Source organism: Ictalurus punctatus, chromosome 3, assembly GCF_001660625.3.
Source record: "Ictalurus punctatus breed USDA103 chromosome 3, Coco_2.0, whole genome shotgun sequence".
Lineage (NCBI taxonomy): Eukaryota > Metazoa > Chordata > Actinopteri > Siluriformes > Ictaluridae > Ictalurus > Ictalurus punctatus.
The window spans coordinates 26,647,194-26,667,921 of NC_030418.2; the positions used below are offsets into that span (position 1 = coordinate 26,647,194).

The 20,728-nt window shown below is 37.9% G+C and overlaps 1 protein-coding gene across 1 annotated transcript in view; it reads right to left on the reverse strand.

Annotated features, from left to right (window-relative positions):
- tspan15 (tetraspanin 15) overlaps positions 1 to 20,728 on the reverse strand; it is a gene marked incomplete at its 5' end in the record, with an annotated part of 44,424 nt that overhangs the window by 21,090 nt on the left and 2,606 nt on the right. The window contains 3 exons of the mRNA XM_017464700.3: positions 1,871 to 1,966; positions 2,968 to 3,042; positions 4,774 to 4,959. Coding sequence (XP_017320189.3) covers positions 1,871 to 1,966; positions 2,968 to 3,042; positions 4,774 to 4,959 — 357 coding nt within the window. The remainder of the gene's footprint in view (positions 1 to 1,870; positions 1,967 to 2,967; positions 3,043 to 4,773; positions 4,960 to 20,728) is intronic.

Sequence of the window (20,728 nt, forward strand, 5' to 3'; positions counted from 1 at the left end):
ATTTTGCTCTCGTCTGACCAGACTACACTCTCCCAGTATTTCATAGGAGTTGCATCAATGAGTTGTAGCAAACTTTAAACGAGCTTCGACATGCCTTTTCTTTAGTAATGGAGTCTTGCGGGGTGAGCATGAGCAGTGGAGTGTGTTGCGTACTGCTTTCTCTGTGACGATGGCACCTGCTGCCTTCAAGTGTTTCTGGAGCTCTTACCGAGTGGTCCTTGGCTCTTGGGCTACTCTTCTGTCTATTCTTCTGACTCACTGGTCAGAAATATTGCGAGGAGATCTTCTGCGTGACTGGCCCCAATGGTGCTTACTGGAGGATTCAGAAGATTTGAAATATGTCTGTATCCAATTGCATCAATGTTTCACAACAATAAGGTTGCAAAGGTCTTGGGAGAGCTCTTTGCTTATAAAAAAAATACTTTTTATAGGTATAATTACTTACAGATTTCAGCTGGTTCATTGCCTTACTTGCCTTCTAGAACTGCTTTTCCTTAGTGTGTTCAATGCTTTTTTCCTGTGTCATTCCACTTTATTACACATAACTTTATTTATGGACTTTAATGTTGTGAATTCTTTATGTTTCTGGATTTCTTGAGTCAATATTGATGTCTGTTGAAAATTTCATGTGAACAGCCTCATTGGAAATATATTTACTGAAAAAAATGTTGTCGCATCCAATACTTATTTCCCCCACTATATATCTTTGTCAGGTTAAACATGTAAAAAAATAAAGAGGTTGTCAAAACTGGTTGGAAACATCTGAACTAGAGTATTGATTTAAACAGCTTTCATACTTAGCAGACAACTACGCCAGAGTAACCATGACTTTGTAGCTGGTGAACAGCAGTGGTCTTCAATCTTATCTGCAAAGAACTGCAGGCTTTCATTCCAACAAAGCAGGACCTGATTTCCTTGTTTAATCAGTTCCTCTTAGTCACCAATCAACTGTGTTCTTCCAATCAAGTGTGCTTCCTATTGGCTGTAATGAAAGCCTGCAGTCAAATCTTGGTCTCTAGTGGTACTGCTTCCCATATGACAAGGCGACTGTATCCCTTACTAACTCTACACTTACATCAATAGCTCTCAATTACTGTTCAGAAATTTTTGCAGACAGGTGAGCTAAGGGTAAAACTTGTTGAGAGGTGGTGTTTTTTTTTAGCTATCAGATGATGGGAAATCTATAATGATGTAAGAAATCACAGACTGCCTCTCAGCAGATTCCACCCCGAACTGTGTTAGGATAAGTTTGTTCCCCAAAAAGGCAGAATTATCAAAGGGACAATTTATCTGGGACTCAGCAATATGCATATAATACCACCTAAAGTCACATTCACACAGTTATAGCATGGAAGCGGCAGTGGGACATCAAGATCCTTCCCTGAACAAAGGGCTACGTGACCATAATTAGCATTCAGAAAGACATTTGTCTCGATAATCCAATCATCATCCTTCATCATTTGGGGTCATTTGTAACAACATCAGTACTGTGAGAACGAAAGTGATCACATCAAATGCTATCTGTAATTTACATTTAGAATGAAACTTCTTTGCATTACATACAGAAAACCTGGTTTGAAACACAGTATAAAATGTCTGTCCTGATATTGTTCGGGGTTCACTTTGACTCCAACGAACCAAAAGTGCTTAATGTACTTTGTCACTGCCATGCTGTAATAAAGTTATTCTTCTTTGAGATCTTCGTCGACATCTTAATTTTTTCTTACAATGATCTCTTTAGAACAGTCAGTAGCATGGATACTGTCTTAGAAATAATCATGCTATCATGGATATGGAAAATAAACAAAGACTATACGCAAGAAATCTAAAAAATCTATTAAAATCAAATTTGGACTCTGCAAGTTCTTACCTGCATTTGAACAAAATCCATCAAGTTTTTGAAGTCTAGATCGTCGTAGTAATTCACCATGCCTTTACGAACATTTTTGTTAAGAAGATTCATTGTCTGAAATAGGAAAACAAAATACAATTTAACTAAATTGTACACTGAGATAATAAAAACATTTTTGACATTTCCAGTCCAACCTCTTCTACTATTACAAACAAGCATGATTTTTTTTTTTACTGCTCTCAAAGCTGAATGTCAGCCTTTAAATATAAGCTAAAGTAAAGGCAATTATCTTCTTCAGAAGCCATTAAACTCTGAAATAAAATAAAAAAATGACCCAAACAATTTAATTTATAAACGAATCAAAATCCTTTACTCTGTTCACATTTTGTCACACTGAAGTCTTACATTAACATGGATTTCTGCTCCATTTTACTAATGAATTTCTGAACTACATGTCAAGATGGGGTTGACTGTTGCTACAGATGAGGATATGTTTCATGAAGGAATATCAACGGTGATTGCAGCAAATGCAAACATAATCTCAATGTGCAAGGCCATAAAAAATACAATTAAAAACAATCAAATAAATGTTCATATGTCCAATCTATTTTCCAAAAAGGGTCAGCACAGTCTGTACATCTATAGCACACTATACTGTAGTTCATCAGTGGCTATGCACTTTGAAAACTATAGAAATCTCTGTCTATCAATCAATTTATGAAAAGTGCCACCATCAGTAGCAATGACTGACTTGTTATTAGCAGCCTGGAGAGGGTGTTTATTGTTAGACATAAAACCACAACTTGTAGAAATTTGTAATACAAAATGCATAACTGTATTTTCCATATGGCCAAGTAGCGGATAGTTGTGTAACTGGAAACACATTGCTTAATAGACGACGTGACTGAACTCTAGAATCACTGAAATACTCCTTCCTGATACATTAGTAACCCTAAAAATTGTGTTTACATTATGATTTTAATTTGAGTTTTAATAGGAGTAGAAAAAGCATAGCATGGAAAGCATACCCATCACACACTACTTCATCCTAAGATGGCACTCTCATTGAACACATTTCAAACCTATTGCACTCGGAGTGAGAAACTGAGACCTACTCGGTTCCTGAACAGCAGAGCCGCAATTCCACCTGTGAGCTCCAAAATCAGACAGATTGCCAATGTGTAGAGGAACTGCAATGAGCAACAGAAGAAGGTGAGCACAAAAATCAATAATCTACATTTAGGAACAAGAGGTGTTTTAATAGTAAACATAAATTGTGCTATTGTTGTGTTTGCTCAAAAAACCCAGAAGAAATAAAAATTGACAGACTTGTCAAGGGTCACAGGCTTCAATTTTTATTTTAGGCCTGAAGCACGGTGTACCCTGATGGTGTTTGTCACTCTACATGATGGAAAAATAAAGCTTTAAGAAAGTATCCCTGCGAGAGGAGAGTATGTTCAGCATTACATAAAGAGAGAGTTGGATAATGAGGATTGGTTAGTTTATTTGTCACTGACTATGCTTACATGGACAGCAGTAATCTAATTATTGACCTATTCTGAATAAGACAATATTCTGATTAAGGTGTGTACATGAGTTGCTTTTAGAATATTCCCTTCATGTTCCCATTTTACATGTTATAGAGCATAGATCGATTAACAGCACACATCATTAGGTCCCCACGCCACGCCGTCCGACGTTCCCTTCATACAGTTGGTCTTCGTTATGGTACCGTATACAGTTTTGGGCGTTTAATTTTTAATGTTACGAAAGCTTCAAGTGCAGTTAATTATTTGTCATGCTATACGTGCAAATAGATGACTGATGGGCTGTCCGAAACCAAGTATTTCACCTACTATAGACGTGTATTTCGCCTACTATATAGTAGTTGATTATGCGGTTTCACACACAGCCGTGCTCTCTTGTTTGCCGTCAAACGGTTGAGCACTGCCGTGTGTGTACATGTCCTGTCGCAAAATGCGGTGAAAACGGCCACCCGACGTTAATAGTGTGATTAAGGTGTGTACATGTCTGTAATGCACGTTGATAATGCGGCTAAAATAGGAATACTCCACATGTCTTAATTCGATTTGTGGTTACTTCGAGTATGACTTTAGTCGGATTACGTTAATCAGAAATTGCTGTTTACATGCTAGTTTCTTAATCAGTGTATTGTTTTAATCGGGTTGATATCGGAATATTGTTGTCCACGTAAACGTACTGACCGTTAGGGTCAGGCATGAAATTTTAATTCATCGTGTATTCATATATAATTTCTCTATCTGTTCCTGCTTCTGGAAGACCTGAATTCTTCATTAGACGATACTAACATATTGACTATATTATTATGACTAATTATACTATAATTATTATTTGTGTTCCTGGAATTAATGGACTGTAAAACGTAGGCAAAATTTTATCCATCATAAAAAATATTATAAATATTAAAATTACTTTTCCCCAGCTCTTTTTAACAGACATTTACTGCTAAGCTTGTCTCACTGTACATGTATTCTATGCAAATATATCTGGTGCTTGACCCATTAAAAATGTGCAATTGAAAGTCAAAGGTCTGATTACTTTCACCTGTAAATGAACTGAATTGTGAAAGCAGAACCCTGGTGAGTACATGGATATGATTACTGAGCTTCTTCAATTACATGTCAATTACTCCATTGACCTGGAAACCCGCCCCCACCCCATTTCCTATTCAACCACAGATTTAGCTTCAGTTGCACTTCAAATCCTCCATCTGCATCAAACCATCCTTCTTCAGGTCTTCTTAAATTGAACCGCTGTCAAGACTCTAATGTGAATCCACTTTAGATCTTAAAGACCTTTGCACACATTTCTCCAGAATCAAAATGCGAGACTGGCTATAAAAGGCTAAAAGAGACAGAGAGGGTCAGGTTCAAACTCACCACTTTGAGGAGAGTCAAGTTGTCTCGCAGCGCCGCCAACACACCAATGAAGGAGACGATAAACATGACAACCCCTAGTATGATGAGGATGATGGCTGGAGCAAGGAAGACCCCCTCCAGAGTTTTGTACCGCTGCCTCTCCACCTCAGCATAAATGCCAATGGCCAAGATGAAGCTGCCGATCAGCTGAAACAGGCACATCACCTGGGTTATTCATTCTGCTGTAAATGCAAACTGCAAAGATGTTCTGTAAACTAAACAAGAGAAAAATGTTCCTCATAGATTTAGTTTCATACATGAAGTTCTTTCTGCCCCAAATGTATTTATTATTATTCTTGAAACACACTTAACAAGGTCAGACCTAACTTAGAACCAAAGACATCATAGGAAAATAATGCTACTACTAAATCTTAGTAATCATTATAATAAAAATTATGTTTATAATGACAGATATTGAAGCTGACTCCAAAATAAAGTGTGTTAGTAAGGTATTGGACCACAACTAGCCACCAGACAAGCTTATATGTTCCTCGGCATAGATTCTACAAGTCAGATGGATGAACATCACTTTTCCAAAGGATATTTCCCCAATTAGTGTTTTGATGATTGTGTTGGAGTGCACTATAAAACACATAGATCCAAAATCTCTCGTAGATCTTTAATTGCGTTGAAATCTGGTAACTGTGAAGGCCATAGTACATGATTTACATAATTTTCATTCTCATCAATCCATTCAGTGAGCTCTAGTGCCCTCTGCATGGGGGTGGGGTTATCCTGAAAGAGACCACGCCCACAATTTGGCTTTGGAGGAGGATTTTGGGATTGAGTACCTTGAAACATTTTATGACCGTTGCAAATGCTTATGTGTCTGTGATTAACATAACACATACACAGCACAGCTCATAAAGTATATACAGGTCAGTCGTCAATTGTGAGAGTAATTATGCTGTAGATGTGCAGGAAATCAGTTGGTAGGTTGCTCTGGCCTTTTTGGAGAACCTCTATCTCTGCCGGTCAGACGTTTTTTGGTTTGCTTGTTTGTTTGTTTGTTTTTTTAAATCAGAAACATGATTACTTAGTATTATCTACACCTGTCAGCCAAGAACAGAGATGTGAGGCTATAGTTGGCACAGATCCACAGAAAGTGGACAGCTGTGTTTTTCTTTCCAATATTCAACTGTACAAACAGTCATCGGTGAGTGTATACACCCAATATATAAATCACAATTTAATAGATTTGTTATAAAAATAAATATCTCTGCAAACCATTTGTACGATTAATAAAATCATTAAACAAATTTGTGTTTCTATGTTTTTTCTGGAACTTATAACTCTAAGGGTGTCATTCCTTGTCACTGTCCCCTTTTGACTTGCTCACTGTGCATCTAAATCCACATACAGATTTCTGTAAAAATGTCTATTGTTAAAAGCACTATACAAATAAATTGAAATGAACTGAATATAGGTCAAATCAAAGTATATCGCTGATATCCACAGAGAGCATATGGTATTTATACTGTTGCTGAATTGCTAATGCTATTCTGCATGTTTAATTTACATCGTCACTCTACAGGCTACACATGGCTGCTATCAAATTGAAAATGTGCTCCTATAATCTCCTAGTAAACACAAAGTGTGACCGAAATGACTTAATGGTGTAATAAAATAATTAGCGACATAATAGTGTGTGGATAATTACAAAACCCCTTTCATGCTAAATCACCTTGCATGCATTTGGGTTTTGCCCGACACAAGCGAGGCTAATGGGCTCACACATACACATTCAGATCTTTTCCTCTAAATAGCACCAGCATTAGAATAAAGCAATGTAGAATATACATGCTTAGTGTCAGAAATATGTCATGCTTAATTCATTACATATTTCATTCGCTATACACAAAACAATTAGATGTCATTTGGCAACGTCTAACTGTGGACTGAATTATTATTTTTTATTTTTATTACACAAACACGCAACAGTGATTTTATAAATGTGCCAGCTCACACCTGGGTCTAACTGTATTGTAAGCTCCATTCACAGTGAAATATCTCAGACAGAAAAACTAGTTCTTGGAGGGATTTAAGAAGAGTCTGCTTAATAAATACCTGAAAAGCCAGCTTGAAAACATCATCAGAAATCTATCGACCAAAGTTAACGACTTTGTAGGATGTTTGTCACGTTTGAAAAAAAAAACAACTTTAAATCGGGGTGTCCAAATCCAGTCCTGTAGGGTCAGCATAAAGCAAAGTTTGATGACTTCCCTGCTTAAAAGACACATGATTTAACTCAGCAAGTAATTACTCGTTAATTAGCAGAGTTAGTGGGTGTATTAGAGAAGGGAAATGATCAAACTGTGCTGGACTCCAACCCTCCAGGACGGAAACTGACTGAGCATCCCAGATTTATAGCTTATTTTTTCTTATGGCAATTTAGAGATATTATAACTGATATTATTTCAGTGGACCGACCTAAATATTAGATATAATAGCATAGCAGAGCTGATAAATACATGTTAAAAAACCTGGCAATAGTTCAGCGACTCCAGTTTTCTAAATACGAATTATGGGATTTCTGAAGCAGATCCTCTGTTGCAGCCAAACACGTACATTTATGTAAATGATTTGACTAAAGGCAGCTCATTGCAATGGAGACTAGCTACAGGGCTAGAAACACTGGGTCAGAAAGAGAAAAGTTTTTATAACCTTTCACCGACTTTTTCATTTAAATTACCCTCTCTGGTCTGGTCTAGTGAACTGGAAATGTTAAAAGAAAGTCGACTATGCAAACAGAATGTTTAAAGACAAATGGAAAGGAAAGTACATTCATGTGAAAAAAATAAGTACACTCCATGGAAACTGTTGGCTTTTTTGACATATTTAGACAAGCAAATATTAATAAAGTTGATATAAATAAAGGGATCTTTTTAAATCCCTTGCCAGACTCATAGGCATCCACAACCTTTTTTCTGAAGGCCTTACAGATCCCTTTAGATCTTGGCATGATGACACCACACACCTCAATAACAAAAGGAACACCAGGCACTAGATATGAGAGGGGTATAAATAAGACCGGTTCCACCTGCACTCCCTAAACAGGTTCTAATCACTGGCACCCAAACTTCAACACCTGATTCGAATTATATGGATTTGAAGGTGTGATAAATGTAGGGGTGTACTTACGTCCATGTGACTGATTTGTTTTTTGTTCATTTAAATTGTGAAAAGTACTACAAAATGTAAATTTTGTGTGTTATTTGATAGAGTGTATCAGCTTTATTAATAGGCACTGTTTCAAAGAGGCTCAAATGTTGGCTTGTCCAAATATGTCAAAAAAAGCCAACAATTTCCAGGGGTGTACTAATTTTTTCACATGACTCTACATGTTTATTCTCACAACATCGAATTGAAAATCAACCACTTCAGATGAACCAAATAATAATGCTTATGCATTAAAAGCTAACGTTTAGGTCATAATGCTTGATTATCAAATTTAGTAACTTTAATGAATGCTGGATTAAGAAAATATAAACATTTGTATAACTGGAAAGTCAAATATTTCCATATGACATGCTGATAACCATCTCCAGTGTTTCTCTCTACTTAAATCTGCTAAGGCAGAGCTTACAATTATTTCCATTAACACTTGGCAAAACAAAGGTTCACCCCAGGAAATGCCCTCTATGCCTTTAGGCCGATCAGATAATTGCTTTTTATTGAAGCCAAATTAAACAAGGTGCAGAGAAGTGGCATGACTGTGTGCCAATGATGACCTTTTTACAAATCCAAAGGGGAAAGAGTGATCATTCATCAACGGTGACAACGCGTGTACAGCACTCTGCCTGTATTAGTGGAATAGAGACAGAAAACAATCCAGGCACAATTAATCAGAGCTGCACAGAGATAAGCTTTCGTATCTGTACAGGCCATGTGTGTCTATAAATGATGGAGGAGACAACTGGTAACGTGAAATCATATTAATAATAAAATGTTACTCATTTCTCTTTAAATGTATATACACATACACACACGCACATACATAATATAATATATAAATAATATATACATATAACATATCATTCAACAAAGAAAAAATAGATCTGCTGATAAGGTGAAGTTTTCTGTAAGGAGATTTTTATTAAACTTTTATGGAAGCAGTCGAGGATGTCAGCACTTTGGAACAGTCAGTTAGTTTTCCGCCATGGGTTGGCATCTTCAGGACAGAGCATTACAACGAAAGTGATTAGTATGGCGGATGTGCCCTATAACCTAAGACTAATGATAAATGGATTTTAAAACTACCGTGTAGTTTAACAAAGAAAAATGCACAATCATTGAAATAGTGAGGTTTTTGTTAAGAGGCGTTTATCTAAATTCAGGCAAGGGGTAAGCGCTGTCAAGGTGTCAAGAGTCAAGGTGCTTTGTAATGTTTCCCAGCATGCAAAAGTCTTCAGGACAGAGAAGTTTACACTTTCTTGTTTCTCTGTAAAATGACAAGCTGTGTGGGTTTTTTTTTTTTTAAAAAAGAGACAGAGATAGAGAGAGGGAGAAAGAAAAGGAGATGCTGGTGAGTGAACGACTTTAACGTAGGTGGTAAAAATCTTGTGGTTTTTTCAGTAATAAATTAAACATTGTAATCATTGGCAAACTCCAGCCCAGTTATGTGAAAACAAGCTGTTTCACATCGTTCCACTTCACACCACCCCTGCGTTAGGGCTGCACGATTAATTGAATATTGATCTCGATTACGATTTTGACTGCCCACGATTACATGAACATGATCGATTGCGATACTGATGTTTAAAGTTCGTCCTCCGCTAAAAGAAAACTCCGCTGCAGATCAAATCGAGCGTTTCCTAAACTTACAGCGAGTCACCATGGAGTGGAGCAGGGATGACGTCATTTTGTACGCCAAAACTCGGAAACGAGTTTGCATTTTAGCCCTTCCGGTTCCATCGTCCCGAAGTCCATCTGTGTTTTTAATGGGATTTTGGTTAAAACCCTGAAATAAGGTCTGTGGGAAACTCAAGCTCAAAATATTTTCATGTTTTATTCCATGACAAAGTACACTTTTATAAAGCTTTTATGTGTATTGAAAAAGGCGGTTGCTAACAAGTTGCTAAATGGGACTACAGAGGTTGTCGGGGACTTTAAATGTCATCACGCTGAACAGGAAAAGTCTTAGCAGATAAACTGTTTCAGGTATGCTGTGCACAAGTCCCAAAAAAACCCAAAAACCACCATGGATGAAGACTCATCCACAGAGCAATTTTTTATAGAAATAAATATATTTATATTTTGTAATATAAATATGTAAATATTAGTTTGAAAAAGCTCACGGAAGCTTGTTTATGGTGACGTTGAAGTCGAGCGACTGTGGTATTATTCGTTTATAACATACGGTTAGATGTTTATTTCTGCAGTTTGTATTTAGGCTTCAAGCTTCATAAATGTGTTCATGTGTGAAAATTATCTTGATGGACAAAATGTGTTAGTATTGTAAATTTTTGTTGATCTCGGACCTTATTTTTTTACGATATCCAAAAGCCTATGTGAAAATCCTATTGGGTTTTTGTCGAGGGAACCGGTGTGATGCTAACTTCCGGGTTAGGGTACAAAATGACGTCATCCCTGTGCCGCTCTATTGGATGATCTGGCTGCATCTCTCCTACTGTAAACACTGTTATTGCCTTTTCTGCATAGGCCTGAATTGTTTTCATTTGATTGCATATTTTCATTTGGATGATGGCGTAATTATTTTTACTTATCCTATATCCTGGGTACAATTTTATTTATATTTTGCTTCTACGAGATGATGCACATTAAGGACCAGTCTAATTTGATGCAAAGATTTCTACATTAGCAGGAATGTAGCACAACATGGAGGTGAAAGCAGCAGTCTCTTTATTTAAATGTGAAAGTGCAATAAAAATATGTTCTCCCTAAAATCAATGAATAATCGTGATCTCAATATTGATCAAAAATAATCGTGATAATCATTTTGGCCATAATCGTGCAGCCCTACCATGCGAGGATTATTTCCATACCACAGCATGGTCCGGCATGTTTCATTCCTTACTTAACACATTAGTGAGCATGAACAAACTTAATAAACCTCAGCTTCAAAACATTAACAAAAGTATCTAACATATATGAACTTTTTTTTTTTTGAAAAAACAATAAGCCTAATATAATCATTTAGTTACATCCTGCCATTTAATTTTCTATGATTTATGTGGTCTTATTGTTAATCATGGATTAAATAAACATTAGTAAATGTAGGTGGATTTAGTTCACATTTAAACAAAAGTCAAATAATACACATCTTAACTTAGTTTGTTAACCTTAGTTATGGTCTCTGAATAATCCAATGCAGTCAATAATGTTACACAAAGGTAGAGATCTCCAATGTGATCAATACACATGTAATATGAAATGCTGACCAGTTCTAGCCACATTGCTGTGCTAAGAGTTTTCTGTTCAGCATTGTAATGTGTTTTAATAGTGGCACTACAGGCTCAGCTGCCTTTAGGACCTACTGTTTATGTTCTCAGCATAACATGCTAAAGTGTGTGCGCAGTCCTCCCCTTGACAAGAAACAGGGGCACAGTGCTGTTCCAGTCATTAGAAGCTAGCACCCTGTAGCAGCTTTTTTGGCTGGTTATGCCCTTAGATTTCATACTCTGGATGTGTCTTCCCATGAGCATCATTAACTAATATTATGAAAAACCCAAAACTGGACTTTACTAAAGATTAAGAACAGTCTACACACTGTTTGTAACATGCACACTGCTATTAAAAGAGCGAAAATAAACTTATTCGCTGACTCTTTCCACTTCCCATTTAAATAACATTTTTCACAGTCACCAAGTCCTGCAACTCAAGTATTTTACAGTATATTGACACGTCTGCATTAAAGCTGCCATCATGTGATTATACACTCTAGCTGGTATGCTTTATTCTGTCACTTTAGAAAGTACTAGCACTGCAGATAAGCAGTCACTAAAACGAGAACAAAAGAAGCTGTCCAGTATTAAAAAAAAATAATAATTATGCAACAGTACAAAAAGCCAAATTATATTACTATCATATTGGCTTGTGAAAAAAGCAGCAAGCAGGAACTTCCCAAAAATCTTCAAGCTTTGGTGTGTGGGAGTGCTTCGATTTCCTGTCAAGTTACCAAGCTGACTGTCAACGAGTGGCGAGAGGAAACTTTACAGTGTGCCAAATCTGCCACTGCATCCCACACCGGCGCAAATACCAAAAAACACATCCACACATCTGCACCGATATCACCCTTTTTGGTGGTTGATCAGTCCCTCCAGGATCTTACAATTTTGCAAACGCAGAAATTAAAACAAAAATCAAGCAAACGCCACAATATTCAGAGAAGCTTGCAATTTAAAAGAATTATCGCAGATTTTCTGCAGATTTGGACCAAGACGTGTCATGTGAGGTCATCACAACATACATTCAGTCAAAGCCCTCTTTGATTCACATGCGTGGAACAGGAGTACAGCTAAATGCTTTTATTTACCAAACAACAACACTGCCAAAGACCGTGCAAAACAATTTCGTGCAATTGCAACTTCGCTAATTCAAGTAGTTTTCTGCAAAAAAAAAAGCACAAAAAAATCCTCAAATTGCATTGCAAATTTAAAAAAAAAAAACCTGCAGAAAAATCGAGCATTTTTGCTGACAACCATCACAAAAAAGCCCTCAGTGAGATCCTGTATGAACTGGTTGAGGAAACGAAGATTAAAAACAAGAAGCAACACAAACACACACACAGAGCAAAGTGTCTCACCACATTACGACAGCCTTTCATGATCGATTCAATCTGGGCTAAAGAATCATTATTTGGGATTAAGAATGTTTTATTAGCCATGTTTAGCTTTATTACATTATAAAGCACAGCTTTTGTTTCGTTTCATGCTGCTATGGCACACTACATTGTGTCTCCTCTGTATTGCGACACACTACACTGGGTCTTTATCAAGTTTCGTTTAGTGCCCTTTTATAATTTTGAAAACGGCAACCTAAGGCACATATTCAGACGGTGCTTACTATTGCTGTACAGAATAATGTATTGAGACACCACTGCATCTTATTAAATTGAATTTTGTGTATGACTAGATATATACTGTTTACACACTTTTTTAATTCAGTTTTTAAGTGCATCTTATACTATAGAATCTGAAACAGAAAATACCACGGCAGTAGGTACGTCAATGAAAAGCACCACCAGCAATCAGATTACATTCAGGATTGAAGCTCTCTTTTGAATTTCTTCTTTTGATGATTTTTAACACATGGGTGCTTCGATGTGCATCAAAGTGTTCAAAAGAGAGAACATAAAGCCTAGACCACAAACTCTCCCATTTGCTCTACATCCATAATACATTTTACACACGCTGCACTGCCTTCTAAAGTCAGGTGTTCTGGGTGAAAAGACAAGATGACAACATCTGTGGGATGAAAGCAAGGACCTGATAATATTTATAAAAAAAATAAAACCATGGTTGTTTTTTCTCCCCACATTTTATCTCGCTTGATCCCCAGAAGATATTGGAAGGTAAAATTTAAAGGAGGCCCTGGATTTGATATGGATCAGCCATGATAGTTCTATTACTCGTGGAATTGACAATGAGCAATAATTTCTCTCTGTGTCTTGCCGAACATGGATAGTTTTAACAGGACTGTTAAACAGAAGATTTTTTTTTAAACATTAAAAAACAGAAGATTATGTTTAAATTTGGAATAAAAACACTTTTAAGCTTTCTAAAATACAGAGTATTTTCTTATATCATGTAGTTATTGTGCTTTAGTCTATAGCTTTCCTGAACCCAATTCCATCCATTTTCTATACCGCTTATCCCACTGGCTCGTGGGGAACCTGGAGCCTATCCCATGGAGCATCAGGCACAAGGCCGGGTACACCCTGGACGGGGTGCCAATCCATCGCAGGGTACAAATCACATTCACACACCCATTCATAGTCTACGGACACTTTGGACATGCCAATCAGCCTACCATTACCATGCATGTCTTTGGACTGGGGGAGGAAACCAGAGTATCCAGAGGAAACCACCACAGCATGGGGAGAATATGCAAACTCTGCACACAGAGTAGTGGAGGGAATCGAACCCCCGACCCTGGACGTGTGAGGCGAACGTACTAACCACTAAGCCAGTACACAGTACAGTGTACAGCAGAAAACAACAGCAACAACAGCAACAACAACAACAACAAGTAGTAGCCGGGGCTACAGATTTATCCACCCTTGGTTTGATATACTCTAATGAAGACATTAAATCAAATAGTTACACCATCATGCTACTCTGGTATACATACTCTGAAATCATCTCTCATAATGAGCCATAAGAAATTTTAAGCAGTGTATCTCACTTTTGAAAGTACACACCATGTTTTGATAAACTACAGAAGGTTAAAAGCAATCCTCTTAACAAGTGCATTTAAAAAGTATTTGAACATATTCGTTTCATTCTTTCAGTGCCACTGAAAAAGTGTTAATATACTACCACTGTGTATTAGAAAATTAAGTTCTATGATTATTATTCAATAATTTTTTCATACCCCTCGGCTTTTTCTTTCTCTCAAATAATCAATATTCTTATCATGCTACTTTCCCCCCAGTGTTTTCCAACTGAACTGTTGTCGATTCCCATCCATCAGCTAGTTCTGGCCTATTGGACAACAGCCATCAAGCTGCGAGAGTTAAAGTGTACACGAGCATCTTCTGAAACATGTAAAGCCAGGTAATCAAATCTTTACAAATTGGTGAACGTATTTGGGGAATTTTTCCATATACATGAGCTAACAGATGCCCGCTCAATGGGGGAGAGAAGCATGCTATTCCTCGCACCCAGAGAGCAGGTCCAATTACGCTCTCTTGGATTCCCAGCCACAGATGGCTGTGACACCATCAAGAACCAAACTCATGATTTCCTAATGATACAGCGAATGCTTAGACTGTTAAACTACTACGGAGAATGCATGCTATTCTTGATACTTTTTACCACACTGTAGACTGGTCTTTTGCTGGATGTTCATGTGGTTTAACTCATGATTTAGTTGTTTGAATTCTGCTGAGCAGGGCAGTAGGGTGATGAATGCTGGTCATTAGAGTAGCAGCTGATTTAGCAGCTTTTGGCATTCGTCAGTCTCAGAAGACCATGGATCTGGGCCCGGAAACAATGACTACATTTACATAGTCAACAACAATCTAATTATTGACCTTATTCTGAATAAGACAATATTCTGATTAAGGTGTTTCCATGAGTTGCTTTTAGAATACTCCTTTCATGTTCAGGTTTTACATGTTATATAACAGAGATCGATTAACGGCACACGTCATTATGTTCCCACGCCACTCCGTCCGACGTTCCCTCCAGAATTTCACTTATCAACATACAGTTCGTCTTCGTTATGGTACCGTATACAGTTTTGGGTGTTTCATTTTTAATTTTACGAAATCTTCAAGTGCAGTTAATTATTTGTCTGTTTGAAGCCGCGGGCTGTATCCAAAACCGCATACTTGCCTACTATACAGTACATAGAAATATGTGTATTTCACCAACAATATGAGTAAGTATGCGGCTTCGGACGCATCTGTGCTCTCTTGTTGATAGTCGCTGTTTACATGGTAATTTCTTAATCAGAATATTATCTTAATCGGGTTAATATCAGAATATTTTTGTCCATGTAAATGTACTGACTGTAACAGGTGACCCTACAACAGCGTCTTCTGTGTGAGGCCCATACAGGAACGTCAGTTGCACCTGCAGCATTTGAAGCATCATCTGGCTGTTCTTCCACCAAGTGAGTGTTTCATCTTCAGCTCACCTTAGTTCGGCCTCTCCTTCTAATAGACCCTCTTCAATAGGTCACGATTGCTGACTAGCTCCTGCCACTTCTCAACATCCAGTAAATTCAAATCTCTTTTACAAGCATATTTGAAGTGGGCAGCCTTTGTGCTCTCTTTCTGGAAGCTAGCTCACCATACAGCAGGTCCTTTGGAATTCTCCCATCCCATGCAGTGAACATATCCAAGCCATCTGAGTCAACATTGTCTGAGCAATGTGAAGAGGCTGTAAGATTGGAAGCGGGAATGGACCTCAATATTGGTGCTCTTGATGCCAAGAATATGTCATCTGAGCAGGTGGAAAGAGCCGAATCTCCTTTCTTGCCAGGTATAGAGAGTCCAGGAACTGAAGTTGGTAAACTCGTGTACCACCTCCAGTACATGAGAAATTACTGGTGGTTGTTCAATGCACTGGCTCATCACATTTGTCATCTTCACACTGATGGTCAGATTGAAGTCTTCACATGTCCACGAGACTCTGTAGCTGTTCCTCGGTCTGAGATACCAAGGCAGTGCCAACTGCAAACAGCATGACTCTGATGAGGGCCTCAAGGATTTTGCTAAGACATACTGAACAGCTGTCCATCTTTTCCATCCAGCTTTCCATCATTTCCACTTTAATATTAAACACCGTACCGAAACTGTGTAGGCAGTACACATCCTACACATCCGTTTCTCTCAGACCAGCCTCAATTCTTTGTTGTATGGATTCCATAAGATGTTGGAAACTTTCCTTTGGGATTCTGGTCCATGTTGACATAATTGCATCACATAATTCATGCACTTTTGTCAGCTTCATTTTCATGTGGTGAACCACCCATTCTACCACATCCCAAAGATCCTCTACTGGACTCAGATCCGGTGACTAGGGAGGCCACTGAAGCATACTGAACTCAATTTGAGTTTGAGATGACTTGTGCTTTGTTACATGGCGCAGTACCGTGGTTGACATAGGCAATATAAAATGGGTAAACTGTGGCCTAAAGGGATGAACACGGCCACCAGAAATACACACATGCAGAGGTGTTCAAATGTGCTCGATTGGTATTAAGGGCTCTGGTGTGTACCAAGAAAATATTCTCCTCGCCATTACACCATCAGCACCAGTCTGAAGTGTTGACACACTGCAAGCATGGCCCATGCTGTTGACACCAAATTCTGACGGTACCATCTGCAGGTCACAGCAATAATTAAGACCAGGCAGTGTTTTTCCAGTCTTCAACTGTCCAGTTTTCCTGACCCTGTTCCCACTGTAACCTTAGATTCCAGTTCTTGGCTGACAGGAGCAGAACCGGATATTGTCTTCTGCTGTTGTAGCCCATCCAAGGTTTGACATGTTGTAAATTCTGTGATGCTTTTCTGCTCACCACAATTGTAAACAGTTACTGAAGCCTTCCTATCAGCTTGAACCAGTCTGGCCATTCTCCTCTGACCTCTTGCATCGACAAGGCATATAACTGCTGCAGAACTACTGCTCACTGGTCACTTTTTTCCACCATTCTGTGTAACCTCTAAAGACTCTTTTGCATGGAAATGCCAGGAAATCAGTGCCTGAAATATTTCACAGCCATGCCATGGTCAGAATCACTGAGATTTTCCATCCTGACCGGTATCTGCATGATTTTCTACATTGCGCTGCTGCCACATAGTTGATTGAATATTTGCATGAATGAGCAGGGGTACAAGTGTTCAGACTACAGTGGCCAGTGAGAGCATATATACAGTATATCAAAAGTTCAACTTCGTTACCGGTAACAAAACTGCTCAAATAATACACATTAAGCTGTTAATAATGAAGACGGAAATGTTTAAAACATTTGCATCTATTAGAATTTTAATCAAATGTCTGCCATTGTCTATTATATATATTTTATATATATATATATATATATATATATATATATATATATATATATATATATATATATATATATATATATATATATACACACACACACACACACACACACACACACACATACACAAACAGTTGCAAAAAGAATTATTTGCCTCTGTCCCCAATTTTGTGGTCTAAATGCTATTAAAAAGAGATAACTTTAAAAAAAAAAAAAAAAAAACATCTGTGACAGGTTTACTCAAAAAACAAACCTGGCAAACTCTAAACTCTGCTTAGAAAATCAACTTTAGCACCTACATAAACTAACTCTTAAGTCACGAACTCTGAATACAGTCCATAGAATTGCTCATAAGACTAATCGTTACAAATAAATAAATAAATAAAATAAAACCAATAGGCTTAAACAAAAACTCTGACAGCACAAGCATTCTTCCCTGGTTTATATTTATGAAACCTGTTTATGAATTTTAAGCCATGACAAGTAACAGTGCTAACAGCAGTAATGTCTTTTGTAAGGACATTTGTAAGGTTCGAGATATTTTTTTTTTGTCAAGTTTGTTGTTTTGAAATCACTCGATTCTGTACTTAAAATGGTGCAATTATTGGAATTGTTTGGAGTTTTAACATTTTGTCGTCCCAAATACACTCATACAGCACCTTTATGACATTTCCTGTCCTCAAAAACCTGTCACTTAGAGGAAAAAAAAAAAGTGTCATGGCTGTTTTTGTTTCGTGTTCTAAATCTTTTTGTCTCTCAATGCTGAGCACTGTCTTCTCTTTTTAACCTCAAAACAAAATTTAACAGCGCCAGTCTGAATCTATTAAATTATGCAAGCAACTTGGCGCTGTTGACATTCTAGCCATAAGAGCTGCATTTAAGCAAATGTGGAGTGTGTGAACTCGCCACCCTCGCACCTGCTGGCTTAATGAAACCCATTCACATTTGAGCAAAATGAAAGTGATGTGTTTTGGAAGCTGAGTCATATTCACATTGTCCCACAAACCTCTGAGGACCATGAGGCCAGAGGTGGAAAGAGTGTTAAAAAAAAGCAAAAAAAATAAAATAAATTTAAAAAAAACAGTACCTGTTCAAAAACTCAGACAAAGTAAAGACATGCCAGCATGGAGATGACATTTAAAAAGAAGCCCAATTAAAATTTGAAAATCCACATCTGCTGATCATTCCATCTAACAGCACCATGGGCTAATTACACTAATAAGCTGTGCACACTTATGAGTACTTCCTGTTTACACGAATGCTGTCGAGGTGTCTACCACAAACAAAGCTCTTGCATCAGCCATAATAAATTACCATGAGGACTGCCGTATTTTTAGAAATGGAATTCTCAGTTTTTCTACCTATTTAGTCTGAGAATATCAGTGTATCTGTGACTCTTGATACCTAGAACACTAATAAAGGGATCAAAACTAACACGCCGTTCTCAACATCAATCTTTTCTGCAGTGCAACGCATATTTGGTAAAATACTGCAATTTTTTTTTTAGAATAAATACTTTAATATATACTCAGCAAAAAAACTTATCTGGTGTGGCCACCAGCTGCTTTAAAGTAGTCATATCATGATTTTTAAACATTTTTAAACGTTCATCATTTTGCTTATTGGGTGTAACAGAATAAGTTAACATGCTTTAATGTTTCACATGCTTTAATTTGTCACATACTGTACATTGTTGCAGTACCTCTATTCCCAGGCTGCTCCGATTTCTCCAAAGCCGTCCCTTCCGAAAAGACCAGAGTTCTCTGATTGGCCAGCTGACGCATTGCATTGTGATTGGCTGAAAGACTTGCATGTGTCTGAAATGTAATGCCCCTTGGCTTAGCTTTAGCCTCCAAGGCTTCTAAAGCAATTCTAGGCTCCTAGGTATTAAGGTATTAAGAACATTTACCGTATCAGTTCGAGCCTGAGTCAGATTCCGAAAACGTGGACGATCAAACTTGAGCAGAACGGAACACAACTTGAGCAGAATGTTTCACAGAGGTGTTTTTATTTTGTAACTCTCTTACCTTTCAGATACGATGCCGCGTTGTTAAGTGCTATGCTATGTACACAGATTCTGTGTGTACACAGGAATTTGTGCGTTATATCGTTGGAAAGCTAAGATTCTTGTGATTCAATTGACATAAACCGTTTCAAGATACAATCACAACAGCTATGATCAACGTCTCTGTCAGCCACCAACATACAAACAAACACTTACAAAACTGAGCAAACTTTAGCTAGCACGTTAGCAGAGGTCTACAACTGAGCCACAATACAAAACTCCGCATTTGAACAGTCAATAGCAGATACCTCATAAAATAATCAAACACATTTACAGGTTCTGATTCAAAAGCACAAGACTGTCTGAGCAAAGAGGGATTCGCCCCACTTATCAGGAGTACCTTTTGTGTGTAGCCTGCAGTGTACTCTCCCAGGTGCACTAAGCTGTCCCCATAAAAATGCGCTGTGCACAAGCAAATGTTCGGGTTGTACTGCTCAGGAACACGGTCACAAATAATCAGTAACCACCGATTCCTAATTTCGTCCTTTTTGGAAGGCCAAACAAAGGGTTTTGCTTTCACACCGAAACACACAGCATCTCCGCGACATGGCACCTGAATTTACCGACGCCTCTCCTTATTTCTTCGTGCGGGATTATGCTGATAGTTCACGTAGTGACGTACAAGTTTGCGGAAGTAAATCTGAACTTCGATCGAGGTGTTTTAGGCAGGTCTGGAGCAGTGTTCTCTGTTAGATAGAATAAATCCCTTTGGAGAGACTTTGTGACTTTGCAGATCTTATACATGCACAAACAGATACATTGCACACTGAAGGAAAAGGAAAACATTAAAAATCATGATATGACTCCTGTAAGTACTACAGTACATCTCATCCTCATGGACTGAACCAGATTTGTCAGTTCTTGCTGTGAGATGTTACTCCACTCTTCCACCAAGGCATTGACAATTTCTCAATCACATCTGGGGGGACACATGGTTACATGTAATTTTCCACAGCAGGGACAATCAACTGTCCTTCCTGTCTCCCTGTAGCGCTGTCTTAGGCGTCTTACATTACAGACATTGTAGTTTATTGCTCTGGCCACATCTGCAGTCCTCATGCCTCCCTGCAGCAGGTCTATGGAATGTTCACGCAGGTGAGCAGGAACCCTATGTATCTTTCTTCTGCTGTTTTTCAGTGTCAATCGAAAGGT